We start from the raw sequence: 15,516 nt of genomic DNA, 5'->3' as shown, positions 1-15,516 counted from the left end.
AAAAAAGGAAACAAGGGAATGCCAGTTTGTGAGCTCAAAGATAAAAAAAAAACATTCCTTGTGATTGGTGCTGGTGGAGTGTATACGATTCTGTGAAGCACATTTTTTTTTCTCATATTGAGCAAATATATGAGCATATCCAGGTCTCACACTGTCACACAAAATTCCCACCATGCCAATGATCCTGTGGCCATCCCTTTGCATATTCCCACCTGTGTGTCTTGGTTTTGTTTGTGGATTTTAAAATATTTTTTGAGCCCATAAGAGATTTTTTATGGTTTCACTTGCAATGATGTCATCATTTTTTTAATATTTGCCTTTTTTGGGGAGGGGGGGGTGGGGTCACTGTGTCCAAAATTCATTTTGAAACGCAAATACTTGCACTGAAACGTGCGGTGGGTTTCAGGAACCCTTCTGAGCTGGATCAGTCTCTGAGCTGGATTTTCCTGTGAAAATGAAGTTTCAACACTGAAAACTGAGTGGCAGGAGGTGCCAACTGCTGTGACTAGAAATGTCCTTGAGGGCGTAAAACAAAGTGACCTCCATGCTGGCAAACCGTCAGCAGCTGATCCTGTTGAAGTTGTGAGACTAATAATACTCAAGGGGGGTACTAGTCATGTGCAAATTTTGGTGAGTTTTTGATAATGTGATGGCTGCAATCCTTGCAGTCCAGGACTGCTGTGGGACAGAGAAAAGACTCCAAACTGAGATATAAAAAATATTTGAGAAATATTTTGATTAAACTATGGGAGCTTGTAATACATTGCATATCCATTTAAAACATACCTTCTCCGCATAGCCTGTGAGAAAAGACCCTGGTGGGTCTGGAAGCAGAGCTCGTTCCTCTCCATCCTCTCTGTTCAGCTCTTTCCATCGGTCTGTTTCTAGGCAGTAGCAAAAGGTGTGGCGAACTTCTCCATTGTCCTCCGTTTTGTGGATGTAGATGTAACTCTGAGTGGTGGCAGGTCTGGCGTCAGTGAGCAGACCGCTATACTGAGCCTCTCGGATCTGGGCCTCCATCAACAGCTTAAGGCAGGCCTCGTCGTTGCAAATCAGAGGTTCTGAATCCCGAAGACTCTGAGAGGGCAGAAAAGAGGGTGGAGCTGTAAACCTGCAACATAAAGTATGCTTTGAATTGATCTCACCTTCAGTGCAGACGCAGGGAGGTGATGCAGCCGCGTTAGAGACAACAGACGCGGCAGGAGCTTCTGTCTGCCCTGCAGATCGTGGCGAACCCACTTCAGGAGTGACGCCACCACCGCCTCCTCACTGGAAATGTTCAGAGCATCCGACTTCAGACAGGTCTCTAAGTCATCTACCTGAAAAGACGTTTGTTTTTCACATTCAATGCCAGATTTGATGGCTGACAATGCTACGATTAATATGTCCTTAAAAAACAAAACATCTGTCAACAGGTTCCAGCCTAAAAGACAACTAAATCACAAGAAAGAATTCCAAATTCAAAACAAATAGCAATAAGGTAAATTTTACAGAAACATTTAAATACCCACACCAATGAAAATTGTGTTTTTGGTGTTTATAACATGTTCTTGTGACATTTTTCTCATGATGGAGGAGATATATAAAGAAAATTAAGCTCAAAATTACATTTCTGAGTATTTATTTATTTAAATCATTGCAAATCAGGAGCAGACGAAAAAAGAAATTTGAAAAAGATTGCATTTGTGGCGTAGAAAATATGCTTAGCTGTAAGCTATGCTTACGCAGAGAGCTTTCAGCAGCAAGGAGAGGACGGAGGGACAGGGTTGCTCTACATATATGGCCCCGCCCACAACTCAGAGGTGAATTTCTAATTAACTATTCCCTCTGCAAAAAACTATATCCTAGAAAACAACACATTTTTTTGTCTAAAATTGCCTAATCCTAATTAAAGCAGCACTGGGAATGCTTTAAAAGTAGCTCCACAGATGATTGGACTGCTTTTTTTTTTTTTTTAAGAAAAAAGTATACAGAAATAGCAATTTGTGCTCAATAATCCAGAACATAATCACCTGCATATCCAAGAAGTTCTGGGTTTCAGATAGATCTGAAAAGTTTTGAATCACAAATTCCTTGGCGCTATGGAGGAGAGAGGCCGAACCGTACACCTCAGCCAGCGACAAGAGGGACAGACAGTTGCACAGATCCAGGGTTCCTATCAGGAAGTCACTACAGGCTCTGGACAGTACTGGAACCTAAAGACACAACGACAAATATCAATGCAGAAATGACGGGATACTGTACAGTGTCTCTTCTCATTTTTAAGAAGTGGAATTCTTCTTTTAAAATATATTTTAAAAAGACTATAATACAGAAAAAAAAATTCTTGTCATTTTACTTCTTTGAAGACCCATACTGGTAATCACAGTTATAAATTATAGTTGTGATTGGCGTTGCTCTATGTAGTACCGCGTCATTTAGCTTGAGTCATTGATTCATGTGTTAAATATTCACAATATTTTGATAAAATTGTGAATAAAATGAGAATACCACATTGACAAGCTTGCCGAGCTAATGTTATTAAAAATGTAAAAACTTTAAAACCTATATATTTTTCCCAAGTAGCTTCCCAGTGATACTGAAGTAGATATGGAGAAATAGATTGAAATCACCAGGAACGGACCTTTGGCTGTGGTTGTATTGCAAAAGTGAAATCACATAACATTCACTTTTTCTTTTTCGTTTCTCATATTGTGGGAAAATGTGAAAATTGCCTAATTTCAAACTTTGTCACAAAATAACTGCCAAACTGTGGGTCCTGTGGCCATCCTTTAATACTTTTTTATTTATTTATTTTACAGTTTTGCTTGCTGTGATGTCATCATTTCTCAGGCTGGTTCATTTACTTAAAAAAAAAAAAGTATTTCATTTTTTACGTACATGCACATTTTTTGTGTGCTTTTGAGTCTGTAGCAATGGGCCAAACTGTTGCTCAAAGGAGCAGTGAGAAAGAAAAATTTTGAAAACAATCTTCGCCTTGCAGTCCAGGACTGCTGCGGGACATAAATAAAATTGCAAATGAACTGTAATGACTGTCAAGCATTAATAAGTTGACTACAGTCTGATGCATGGTCTCATGCACAGATCGTGACAATAGTTTATTGTTTATAATCCATCCATCCATTTTCTTGACCGCTTCTTCCCTTTCGGGGTCGCGGGGGTGCCGGAGCCTATCCCGGCCACTGATGGGCGAAGGCGGGGTACACCCTGGACAGGTCGCCAGTCTGTCTCAGATTGTTTATAATGACTTATTTTAAGTTAAGGCAGTTCAAACTAACATTTTAAAACATAAATAATTTAAAGAGAGAAACAAAAGAATAAATAAACATCATATTTGTAATTTACCTGCAGAAAAGACGCAATCTGAAACAGCATGTCAATGTTTCCATCAGTGATGAGAGCCTCTCCAGAATAGGCAAAGTCCAGGAAGCAACTCACTGCTGCAGAACACTGGTTCCCCAAAGTAACTGAACCATCACCTCGCTCCCGCATGTCCACTTCAAACATGGCCCTGAACACACAGAATTTCCACATGATGCCATGTAGGTGGAGAACAAGGTGCAAAAACATAACTGGCAAGTACCTAAAGAAATCACTGCACGCTGCAAGAACACAGCGGTGGCACGGGAAGCTGTGGTCCTGGACCTTGATGGTGAAGTCAAACAGAAGACCCTGCTCCCTGAAGGACCGAAGCACACCCAGGAGCTGCAGCCCATGGGACTCGGACACGCGCAGCAGAGTGCGCTTCTCTGGACGACCGTTGCATTGAGGGGTGCTTTCAGAAATGCTGCAGGAGGATTGGGAGACCTCTGGACCTGTGCACAGCTCTGGGTGTTCAGCCATTGTGTCAAATCTGATTAAAAAGAAAAACATAAAAAGCACATTGTAACTTAAGACTATTACATAAGATGATGGGTCTGCTGTGTTTGGTGTTTGTGTTATTGCAAAAAACTTGATAATTTAGTAATGTTAGTGAGGATGGAAAGAGTGAATTTAAAAATCTACTTTCCTCAGCTCATCTAACAGAGCTTTCCCTCATTGGTTCTAGTTAGACTCAGAGCAAAATAAGCTAAATCCACATAACGAATCAAATATCCATGCTAGATTTAAGAAAAACATAGACCGGACTAACAAACATATAAACTGTACCACAGGAGAACGGTCCTCATCCGGCGTCAGAACCACGGACAGTTCCTTCTCCCCCACACCGATCTGACTTCCGGGAAGAGGAAGTCACGCGAGGATTTGAAACGGGATGTGTTTTTGTTTGCTGGTCTGCGAGGTACCGCGTTGAATGTGTCTCTGAGATTGGTAATGAATATCCTGCTCTTCTGTTTTTGCCATAACACTGCTATGGTCGCGGAAGGCATATCCCGCAAGCCCCAATTTCCGGGGTCTCTAGGCAAATAAAGAAAACACCACCCTGTAGGAGGCGCTGTGTTAAAAAAAAAAAAGCCTAGGGCCAGAGAATGCGGATCTGAGAGCATTGTTGTGTCTCGGGGCCTGCAGGGACACCCTTTTCAGCGAGATGACGGTACGACACAGGCGGTGACTGTATGTAGAGCACTGGACTGGGTGACCCCCCCCTCCCCTTCTCGCGTTCCAAGCAGGAAGTACCTGCTGGCTCTAAGAGGCCAAACAGCTATTATTCAGTCATTCTATTTGTCATAATAATCATTCTTGCTGTGATACCTTTACCTGAAAATACTTACATCATGCTATTCTGAAGCCTTTCAGAGTAAACTATATCCAAATTTATGGTCGTATATTACCTTTGGAACACCAAATAACTAGTTATTTATAAAATATGAGTTATGAATGCGTTTCTCCCACGAAAACAGATAATACACAAACGTCTGCAAAAATGGATGTTGTGCATATAAAATGAAGGTGTTTTGGCAGTCACCACTAGATCTATGGCGAAAGAAAGTGGATGTGTGTGTTATCATTGGGATGGTGCTGGCAGCGCAGGCTCTTCCTAGAAGGGACAACCTCACAGTGTGTACACCTGCTCATTTTTTGTGGGTTGGGAGGGTTGGTGTTCAGAGCGCATGATGGATCGAAATACTGCTTTGGGGTTGTTGTTGTTTTTATGAGGAATTAAAATTATAATACACTATATTATTCACTCATATTGTTGCTAATCTTATATTTTTTTCACTATATTTTTTCTGTGTCACAAGGGATACAAGTTACAAACTGAACAATCTTCCAAGTCATGCGCATTTACGTGGAGAAGACAAATGACTTTGGTAAGTCGAACTAGTTATTTGTGTCATGGGCCTCACTGCACAAGAGAAAACTTCTCACAAAGCAACGATTGTCACACTGGATTGTGGTTTATAATCTCAGGGAATCAGAACCCAGGCTCGTTCCACGCTTGGGATGGCCTCTTCTTTGGCACTCTTTCAGGGAATATCGGTGGATGACATATATGAAGCTGCAAGTTGGGCATCAACCCATACTTTTAAAGGATTCTAACTGGATGTGAATTCACTGACTCCGTCTCGTGCAGTATTAGGTGTAGCTTCTGTGCCGTTCAGAATAACTGTGTGTTTCTAGGTCTTCAAGGAAGCTTGTCTGCCAATATTGGAGTCTCTATATCCCACAATGAGATACAAATGAATTTTGTAGGAGAACATTAGGTCAAGAAATTAACCCTTCTGCCCTGAAACATGAGTGAGGTATCTCACCACACAACCCTCCTTGTCTAGAGCGAGAAGAGGTGATCTTACTTAGACTGAGAAGGAGAAGGTGACATCCCACTCTAATACTGGAATGGCCAGACTGGTTCCAGATCATAGAAAGGCAACAGTAACTCAAATAATCTTTACAACCAAGGTTTTAAAGAGCATCTCTGAACAAACAGCACATCGAGCCTTGAGGCAGATAAGCTATAGCAGCAGAAGACCACATAGGGTGTCGCTGTTGTCAGCAAAGAACAGGAAAGAGGAGGCTAAAATTCACACAGGTTCACCAAAACTTGACAATAGAAGGTTGTAAAAACATTGCATGGACTGATGAGTCTTCATTTCTGCTGCGATTTTCGGATAGTAGGGTCAGAACTTTAAAGCATGGATCCATCCTGCCTTGTATCAACGGTTCAGGTTAGTGGTGGTGTGGGGGATATTTTCCTGGCACACTTTTATCCCCTTAATACAAATTAATTATGGTAACCATGCCACAGCCTTCCTGAGTATTGTTGACCATCCCTTTAAGACCACACCATCTTCTGGTGGTTACTTCCAGCAGGATAAGGCGCCATGTCATAAAGCTGGAATCCTCTCAGACTGGCTTCTTAAACATGTCAATGAGTTCACTAGACTCAAACAGCCTCCACATTCACCAGATATCAACCCAATAGATCACCTTTGGGATTTGGTAGAACAGGAGATCGGTATCATGGATGTTCAACTGACAAATCTGGAGCAACTGTGTGATGCTGTTGTGTCAATATGGACAAAATTCTCAGAGGAATGTTTCCAGTATCTTGCTGAATCTGTGTCACCAAGGATTAATCAGTTCTGAAGTGTATATATATATATATATATATATATATATATACAGTGGTGGACAAAATTGTTCATACCCCTCAGTTAAAGAAAGGCAAAACCCACAATTCTCACTGAAATCACTCAAAACTTACAAAAGTAACAATAAATAAAACACCTGTGATGTGAATTAGCTCACCTGAGTTAATCATGTCACTCTGGTCAAATAGTTTTCAATCTTTTATTGAGGTACCATCATTTTTGTCCAGGCCTGTTTCATTACTTTGTTTTTTTAAATACTTATGTTAATCAACAATTCAAAAGTGATGGCTGATTTTGATTGTTTAATTTTCAATAAATGTTTATTTATTGTTAATTTTGGAAGTTTCAAGTGATTTCAGTGAGAATTGTGGGTTTGTCCTTCTTTAACCGAGGGGTATGAACAATTTTGTCAACCACTGTATATTGATTTTCTTTTTTGGTTTTGATTGCTTGAAAAAAAAACTCTAATTCATGAGAAACCTATGATTTATGACCACATGGTGGCGCTGTCTTGCTATTCATAAAAATCTGGACGTTTATAAAGACGTCCAGATTTGTAAAGAAAACAAACAATGCAAATAATATTACAAATTAATTCGATAAAAACAAGGTTGCATGTGTGTTACTACTATTATATAGTAGTATTATTTCATATTACCCATTACTTTTGCAACAAAAACTAAGTATTAACCTTTTTTCAATAATGCTGTTATTTTATTATTAAAATAAAATATGAACTTTACATGAAATCCCTGTCCCTCGTGGCGTGGACTGCATTGATCCGTTGATCGGACCCCCTCCGCCGTACATGATCGGTGGGTCGTCCCCCCCGCCGTTCCGCTTGCATCCCAGCATCCCTCCCTCCTTTCCTCTCGGCGGTGCATCCCCATCCCCCACACGGTGGCCGTCTCTCCGGGTGAAAGCTGTCTTCCTAGCGCCAGTGGCCGAGCAGAACCAGTCCGCACCGACCAACCGAACGCACTCAGCACACGAAGGAGTCTTTATTTTCGAGTGGTTTCGGTAAGTCCAGTTCGCTAGCTGTCGTGGGGGGCAGAAATGTCCACGGGTCGACTTTTTATATCTGCGTTTTTTGACTTCTTCCCCCTCCCTTTCCCTTCAATTGTCCTCCGTGGTGACTAGTGGGAATCTAGCGGGCTAAGCTAAAAATGCTAACGATAATAGCGGAAACTAAATGGACAAAATATATGCACCGGATGTGTTCTTATTCATATGGGTTTCGAATCATAATCTTTAAACACGTTTGCATTGTTTATGGAATGTTACTGTTCTTAGTTTGTCCTGGAATTGTCCGGTAATTCATCGGCTAGCCTGCAAATTAGCGACGTGAGCAGCGTGCGCCGATGGATGCGGGGATGCAGCGGCCGGTTAGCGGCTGTCTTTTCTGGCTAGCTTGAAAGCTAACGTTCCGATAAAAGTTCAACCGCGTCCAGCACGAATGTTTCCTAATGATTAGACCTCGCGTGTGTTCATTGATCGTCCCGAGTTAATTGGCAGCTTCTGGGGGGTTGTTGCACAAAAATCGGGGGATTTTCAAAATGGTGTCTTTAGCTTGTATTGACTGTGACCATTTTTGTCCAACCTTTGCTGTTTTGGCGTTGTTCGCTATCTGTGGTGAGCAGCGCAGCACCGACCGATGCGTGCCGCGGGCTGATAGAAACACATCCGAACCACCGAAGTTCCAGTAAATGTACAGGAGGGTGCAGGATAATGTATCAAGATTAAAAGCTGTTTTGTTGTTAAATTATTTTTTAATAATTGTTTGTTTTCTTAAAATATGGTTGGTTCAAAATGCACATTTGCAACCGACAGAAGACAATTGTAAAAAATGCATAACTAATATATGAATTTACCTTTATACATTTGTAATAACTCTTGTTTATTGAACGTATGTCCTCATCAGATTTTTTTTTTTATTTTTATTTTTTTTTTTTTGTGAGGCAACAATCTGATTTATGTGGTTTTGAGTATCTGCCCAAACCGAGTCTCGATCCCGATACCTTTGGAACACAAACAATTTTAATAAACAAATCCAGGTTGTCCCTTTTTAAAATTTTATTAACCTTCTTTTATATTTTGACACATAAAGACCTATGAATAAATGTTACAAATTGTAAAATTTTAAAGATTTTTAATTATGCCATTTTTTGCTAAAATCAAAAAGCCTGACATTTTCCAGGCCATATTTTCTGCAGAGCGGCATAGCTAAGTGCACTCTTTTCATACGCCTCCCACTAGCTTACAGCCCTCCACACCCTCAACCTAACATTAACATAATGCAAGCAATATTGGAGATATCCGGCGGTACAGTTATGAGCCAGATGCCAAATCGGACAAAGAAAACTCAAACTTTTTTGGTAATTAAAAAGAAGATTTGCTTCCAAAATCATTGGTTTTGCATGAATATAATGATTATTTATGACTAGTTCATATCAATGTAACCATTTATTCGTTTTGATTGTTTTTTTCAGACATTATTGATTTTTTAAATTGTTTTTTTAGGGGTATTCACTTTGCAGCCACTGTTTGAAAAGACATTTGTTGGTTGTTTACATTTAGACAAACCAACAGACTCTTGCTGTCAATTTTAAAATCTTATTAAGAGTTATTACCTACTGAATTTAGAATCTGAGTATGTGGTGTTGTGATCCGTTCATGATAAGCAGACTTCTATTAGGGAATATTTTGTAAATAATAAGCTTGAACTATATAGCGCTGATCTAAATAAGAAAAGCATAAATATCTAGCCCTTGATCGACGTGCAATCTATTGTTTATGACTTCTATTCATGTGTTTTGACACATCCTTCTTAAACTTGGAATAGTGCTTTGTAACTCCTCCTACAAACTACAAGCATATTTATTTTCTAAAATAGATACTATCCCTGCTTAAATTCATGTTTATTTGTACTAAAGATGCAAAGCCAAACCATAGATTTAGAGTTTAGCCTGCTGTGGTTCTGATCTGTCCTGTCATCTAAGCTGGTGGGTGGCATTGTTGAGTTTTAGCTGGCTGTATAATGGAGCTATTAAACTGTCAAACCTTTAAAAGCTGGAATCACTTAGTGTTATACCAGGAGCTCACAGATAGACCTTTGTGTTGTCAACACGTTTTTCTCCTGTGATTGGATCTGCTTAATGATTTGCTGCTTAGAGACCTAAAGACATTAAAAAAACTCATCCTCCAAGTAGCCTTCAGCAGCCCACTATACTATTTGTTAATTCTAGATTAATTTAATGACAAATATGAGAATTTTTTGTCCTTACAGAATGAAATGACAGTATTTTCAAATTTAAAGGCTGTCTTGGCTGAAAGAGTAATTAGTTATTTTAAAAGGTTATCACCTTCTCGATTTGAGTAGAAAACTTGAGAAAGAAATGTCACACATATGTTTTGCATCTTTCAAAGAGAAAAACACTTATTTGGGGTTTTCTTGAAAAAGCCAGATTCTGCAAAACAGATTCTGTTTTAAAAAATGCTCATACATTATTTACACCCACTCTCATCCTGGGTTAAAGAGCAATATCTTTTTAATAAAAAGAACTTTAGTTTTTTTAGGTTTTTACATGATCTCCTTTATTGTTAATGCAAATTATACTCTAAGATTTCACAAAAAGTCCAAATGAAGCATTGAAAAATACTGCTGTGCAAGATGTATTTTAACGTTATGTTTGATGACTTTAAGCTGTCTAAGAGTATAAAATGGTTTTGTATGTTTAAACTTTATATTGCAAGCAGTTTGTGTGTCCTATAAAAAAATAACAAAATCTCCCAAAGTGCTATTAACAAATGTTTGACAATCACACTTCTTAGAAACTCCAAAGTATTGATTTTTAAATGGAGCTGCAAATATTACAGTTTTCAAATATTGTCTGAAGAAAGCTCATCTTCCTCTGAACTTTTACAATTCATGACTTTATCCTACTTTGGAGACAGAGTTGTAGTAATTGCAAATGAACACATTACAGGCTGCAAACATTTAATCTCGCTTACAATAAACCCTTACAAAACAAGACTCCTGCAACAAGTTACAGTAGGCTGTGTGTACTAATACAGGAATAACTCCAGCTGTCTTTAAATAACAATTACATACAAACACCCAGAGTGCAGCTTTTTAATTTGAAAAAAAATGTTTAACTATATATTTAGATATTCATTGTTGTGTGGAGAAAATGATTCAATGTTGTGCCGAGTAGTGTTTTGCGTTCCAGTGGGGATGCACATGGTCAGTACTTCTTTTGAAGAAGGCTGTACAACACACCTCTATCACCTTTCCATTCTGTTGTGTTAATAAAAACCATGGTGGTGGGGGAGCCAAGCATTTCCCTTCACCTCTTTATTACTTTGTTGATGGCTTTTAAGGTAGAAACAAGAAATCAAATGAGTGACATGTGAATGGGAACGTTGGAACAGCAGAGTGTACATCTTAATGACAGGGTAATGAAACCACCCATAATGCTGGCTCGCTCTTAGTAGATATGCTGCTTTGAGCTGCCTCAGCGTGGTCTGATGAAATCCTGAAAGTCAAGAAATGCTGTTTATCAAATCTAATTTTCTCCTGGATCCGAGCATAAAGCAAACTCAAGGTGAAGATATTTACTCAGTTATTGATGATTTTTTTGTATAAATATGTATTCATATACAGTAAGGATAAAGGCTCGAATAAAAGGATTTTGTTCCTCCTGATTCAGAGCTTGTGATAAACCCTGACTGTGTTTCAAAAGATCTATCATTCAAATATTTTTTACAGAAAAATGCTACATCAGTTCATCAAATGGGTGGATTGATTCTAATTTACAATCATTTCTTTTAAAAATTTCAGGTAGAAATAGCTTTTCTGACATTTTAACTTAGAAATGTAAAATTTCACAATTGAAAGTTGTAACCTGTTTAGTTTAATCCACTAATTGTGTCAAAACAGACTATTAATGAAAGTGTGTGTGTGAGGGGGGGCATATTTATTCAAATTGAATCAGATCATAAAATAAATCAGTAACTTTTGAATCAAAGTTAAAATAGTTAAATATGTTGTTAGTAATACAGAGTCTTAAAATAAGAATTAACACAAGATTACCCAAAAATGATTCAACTTAAAGATTGTACAACAATGGTAGTAACATTTTTTATTAATTGTGTATTTGTGTACATCTTCAATAAACAACATTTTACTCCTTTTTGTGTAAATGAAGACTAAACTAACTGTGCTAACTTGGTCTGCTTGTTCTGTTTCAAATGTAGGTTTTTAAATGTTGTTTTAAGAAACAGATAAAAAAAAATGACCACAAGGGACTCATATTTCTCCCAAACCATTCCATGTTGTAGGATCTTTTCTCTATATCAGTTGAAATCCAAACAATAACTATCACCACGTTCTTAGATCAACATATATGAACAAAAACTAATAGAAAAGGAATTACTCTATATTCCCCTTTTATGAACTATGTTCTACCACTTTTTTTACATGTTGCCAAAATCCAACATAACAGTTGCTTTCCCCAACAGCTCTTTGAATTTTTGAGCAATTTTTTTTGCCAATTAGAAAAAGCAAATGGCCCAATTTCTAAAAACTTAAATAATAATACATTCTATTTAAAATATTCTGTTTAGACTCAATGTTGCCATTCCTAAAAATAATAATAATTTAGTAACAAAAAAACAACAATTACAATTTTAAAATATCAGGAACTGAAATATTAGTGTCAAAGAAGAGGGAAATCTAAAGTCCTGGGTGGAGCGGCCATTGTTGTGAGATGTACTGATGAGACAGATGGACAAACAAGTAGGATCTGAGTGGGCAGGTACAGTGTTGTGAAGGAGAACGTGGGGTTACAAGGGGGTCAGGTTCTGAAAGGCCTTGTAAAAGCAGGATCTTGCATTGAATGCAATATGTATTTGGGAGCTGGTGAAGCTGCTGGAGAACAGGTTTAATATGAGGTGAATGGAGTTATACGTGCCAAGTGGAGTTCATATGAGGTCGACATAATGTCTAGAATGGTTACTGCACCTGACAAATAGGCTTTGTGCAGGTTTTGAGTCAAATGCACAAAACATGAAAGATAGTTTTCCATCTCCTGCTTATTGTTCTGCGTCTTTGCTCAGGTGATGAAATGAATCTGAAAGTTGAAAACGAGCAAAGCTGAATAGCAAGTGCCAGGCAAAATTGTTGTCCTCTCATTTAAAGACTAATCTCTATTCTCTCGACGTCGCATAGGTGCATTCCACTAGACAACCCCACAACATTCAGAAAGGTACTTAGGCTGAACCTCATCCATTGCCCGGACCTTACCCCAATGTGTGTGCTCAGACTGGAAAATAAATTTGTTCCGGACTGAGTCCACTTAATTTGTTTTGGGTCAAGTCCTGAACCTTGTGTTTGGTTTGTATTCAGACTGGAATCTACCAGAGATTTCTGTTCTTGACCAAACCTTGTAAACAAAACCATGTGACTAAAGATCTTTTCAGTCATTGGCCAACAGTTACGGGGGCAGGTCAAAGCAAAAAGAGAAAGATGGAGATGCTGCACTTTGCAAGTACTTTTAGTACACTTATTCAAGCTTTTTATTTCACTGGTTTACTTTGAACGTCTGTATGAAGGCCAAATTTAACACTTTCCCACTGCTACTTTGGTACAGCCGTCATGCTGCAAGACAGTTACTGTTGAGGCTATGGCTACAAGGTACGCTAAGTGTTTGTGACATATAGATTGTCGAGAAAACTGTGAAGTAATGTGTTAAAAGTTGTTTTTATGAGCCTGCATTCATGCGTCCACATTTCAGTGAGTTGCTGTTGCATTGCTACTCTACGTTTGTCTGCTAATGACTGGCTATGGTGGCTTTTTTTGTCCAGTTGTTTCGCTGGTTATTTCGCAGATTATATTCAGTCGGAAGGATCTCAGAGCAAACTGAAGTTCAGTTTAATTGGAAATGAACCAACATCACCTCTATAGATGGGTCTGAGAGCGGTTCCTGGTCCTGGACCAGGGTCTGCTTACGTATATTCAGATTGAAAATTTGTACTGGATTATTGGGGGAAACAAACTCTGGTTCACTTTTAGCGGACCAAATGTGTTGAGTCTGAATACAACCTTAACTACCTTTGGGACGTAAGCTTGGGTAATGAAGTGGGTCATTCCTGCGTAATCAACCTGTACTCTGTGGAAAGCATGTCAGTGACATTCAGTAGATCCTCACAATGTTCCTTATACCTCCCGAGAATGTTCTTAGTTGATATCAACAGCTCACAGTCACTGCTCCCACTGTTGACTGAATTGGCAGAGAACTGCTTCCTCCTCCTGAGGCATAATAAGAAGAATTTGCCAGAATTTATTTAACGTCTAAGAACCACTACCATGAATTGCTGTCCTTGACAGCCATCACAGATTTTATAGCAGCTTTGTACAGCTGTGCTGACAGTTGGAGTTGGAACATACGGTCCACTGGGACTTGGTGTCTCCAGCTTCCCTCAATCCCTACCGGATGTTGGGGTTGAAGACCTCCTCGACTGTGGGCTCAGCCAGATGTTCTGTGCCTGGCTCCTCGTCTACTTGTTAATCCAACTCACCACCGGGTGGGAATCAATTTAAAACTCTACACCTATCTTCACCTGAAACATATGACTGAGAGTTTGGCAACTACAAAGTTGATAATTAATCTCCTGCCTTAGGTGTCCTGGTACCACTGATGGACACCTCTGTGTTTGATTTTGCTATGGGAAAACTGACTAGCATAGATGTTCAATAATAAAACGCTGCACCGGCTAAAATCAAGAGGCTATTCCAAATTTCCATTTATTATCATTTGCTTTGTTTTAGGCATTTTTAAGACTTAGTCACATGCACTCATTTGGGAGATTGACCCGCACAGTCTGCAGGTTTTTGGGTTGTCCGGGTCTGTAGATGGTCTTAGAGAGGAGCGGCTGCTTCTTTAGAGGAGCTCATGTGGGTCTTGCAGTTTTCTTTGAGTCTTGTCAGTCCGATGAAATGTTCACTTGTAGTTTAAGCATATGATGAAGTATTTGTTAGTTTAATAGCAGTTGCACACACTTATAATATACGGGTGATGTTGTCAATGTAGTGTTAAACTATTTATTAAACAAAATAAATAAAAAAAACATGGATTTGTTTTTGGCCACCCATCTTATAAAACAAAAGGTTTAGCAGTGCTCTATAAGGTTTGTTATCTTTTCCTGGTGCTTTGGTACTGACATGTTAAGACATTTTTTTTTTTTTTAGCATAAAATAATATAAGTTTCCTGATGTTGAATCAATGCTATTGTGCTGTGTCAGTACCAAAAGTTTAAATATACTTGTATTTCTGGATATGCTAGTTCCACAAGAGGAATGAATAACTCCATAAGTAAACGTTTCACATTTCAGTGATAGTAAAAATTTCTTTTTGGGGGGGTGTCAGCGTTGTCTTATTCAAGGAATGGGGACCCCACAGAGTTCCTGACAGATGAGATGACGAAGAACAGAATAGGAGTGAGGAAGCACAGGGGAAAGGCAGACTCTGTCCCAAAGTGCATAGTGCTGTCCTCAATCTAAAATAGCCATGTGCTGATGGGAGCTCTTTGCTGCCGGCAGCAACGATTGTGTCAGAAGCAGCAGGGATTTGAAGATAATACCTTTTAGTGCAGTTAGGCCAGGGGTCGGCAACCCAAAGTGTTGAAAGAGCCACTTTGGACCAATACAATAAAAACCAAATGTGTCTGGAGCCGCATTAATTGAAACAGCTTATAAAAGTCGTACACCGAGGTAACACATGGAGAATGTGTCGAATAAACGATTATTTCTCCTGCTGCGTGTCCTTGTGTCATATAAGCTACATTTTTGGCCTCATGACAAGTTGGTGAGACATTGCAGTGTCAAACTATCTGACGAAAGCTGAATAGCCTCATAATGAACATTTGAGCTTTTATTTTGACATCCCTCAATGACACAACGAGAGGGGGTCCTGATCAGTCTCTC

The 15,516-nt window shown here is 39.0% G+C and overlaps 2 protein-coding genes across 4 annotated transcripts in view; one reads left to right on the top strand and one right to left on the bottom strand.

Moving 5' to 3' along the window:
- The window catches only part of kbtbd3 (kelch repeat and BTB (POZ) domain containing 3), an 11,930-nt gene extending 4,544 nt beyond the window's left edge, over nucleotides 1-7,386 (bottom strand). The window contains exons 1-6 of one of the 2 annotated variants that reach the window (XM_024276768.2): nucleotides 7,277-7,386; nucleotides 3,584-3,853; nucleotides 3,346-3,511; nucleotides 2,013-2,195; nucleotides 1,146-1,319; nucleotides 787-1,077 (exon numbers count right to left, since the gene is read on the bottom strand). In XM_024276768.2, coding sequence (XP_024132536.1) covers nucleotides 787-1,077; nucleotides 1,146-1,319; nucleotides 2,013-2,195; nucleotides 3,346-3,511; nucleotides 3,584-3,853; nucleotides 7,277-7,380 — 1,188 coding nt within the window. In that variant the 5' untranslated portion in view covers nucleotides 7,381-7,386. Of the gene's footprint in view, nucleotides 1-786; nucleotides 1,078-1,145; nucleotides 1,320-2,012; nucleotides 2,196-3,345; nucleotides 3,512-3,583; nucleotides 3,854-4,149; nucleotides 5,433-7,276 lie in introns of those variants that run through there. The other variant, XM_024276769.2, reaches the window with a different exon arrangement.
- Nucleotides 7,387-7,420: 34 nt separating this feature from the next.
- fam168a (family with sequence similarity 168 member A) overlaps nucleotides 7,421-15,516 on the top strand; it is a 27,383-nt gene continuing 19,287 nt past the window's right edge. For both annotated transcript variants that reach the window (XM_024276772.1, XM_024276771.2), the window contains exon 1: nucleotides 7,421-7,553. The gene's annotated coding sequence lies outside the window, so the exon portion shown is untranslated. The remainder of the gene's footprint in view (nucleotides 7,554-15,516) is intronic.

Source organism: Oryzias melastigma, linkage group LG13 (assembly GCF_002922805.2).
Source record: "Oryzias melastigma strain HK-1 linkage group LG13, ASM292280v2, whole genome shotgun sequence".
NCBI lineage: Eukaryota > Metazoa > Chordata > Actinopteri > Beloniformes > Adrianichthyidae > Oryzias > Oryzias melastigma.
The sequence above is the reverse complement of the archived record's forward strand: the minus strand, read 5'-3'. Positions and strand labels throughout refer to the sequence as shown.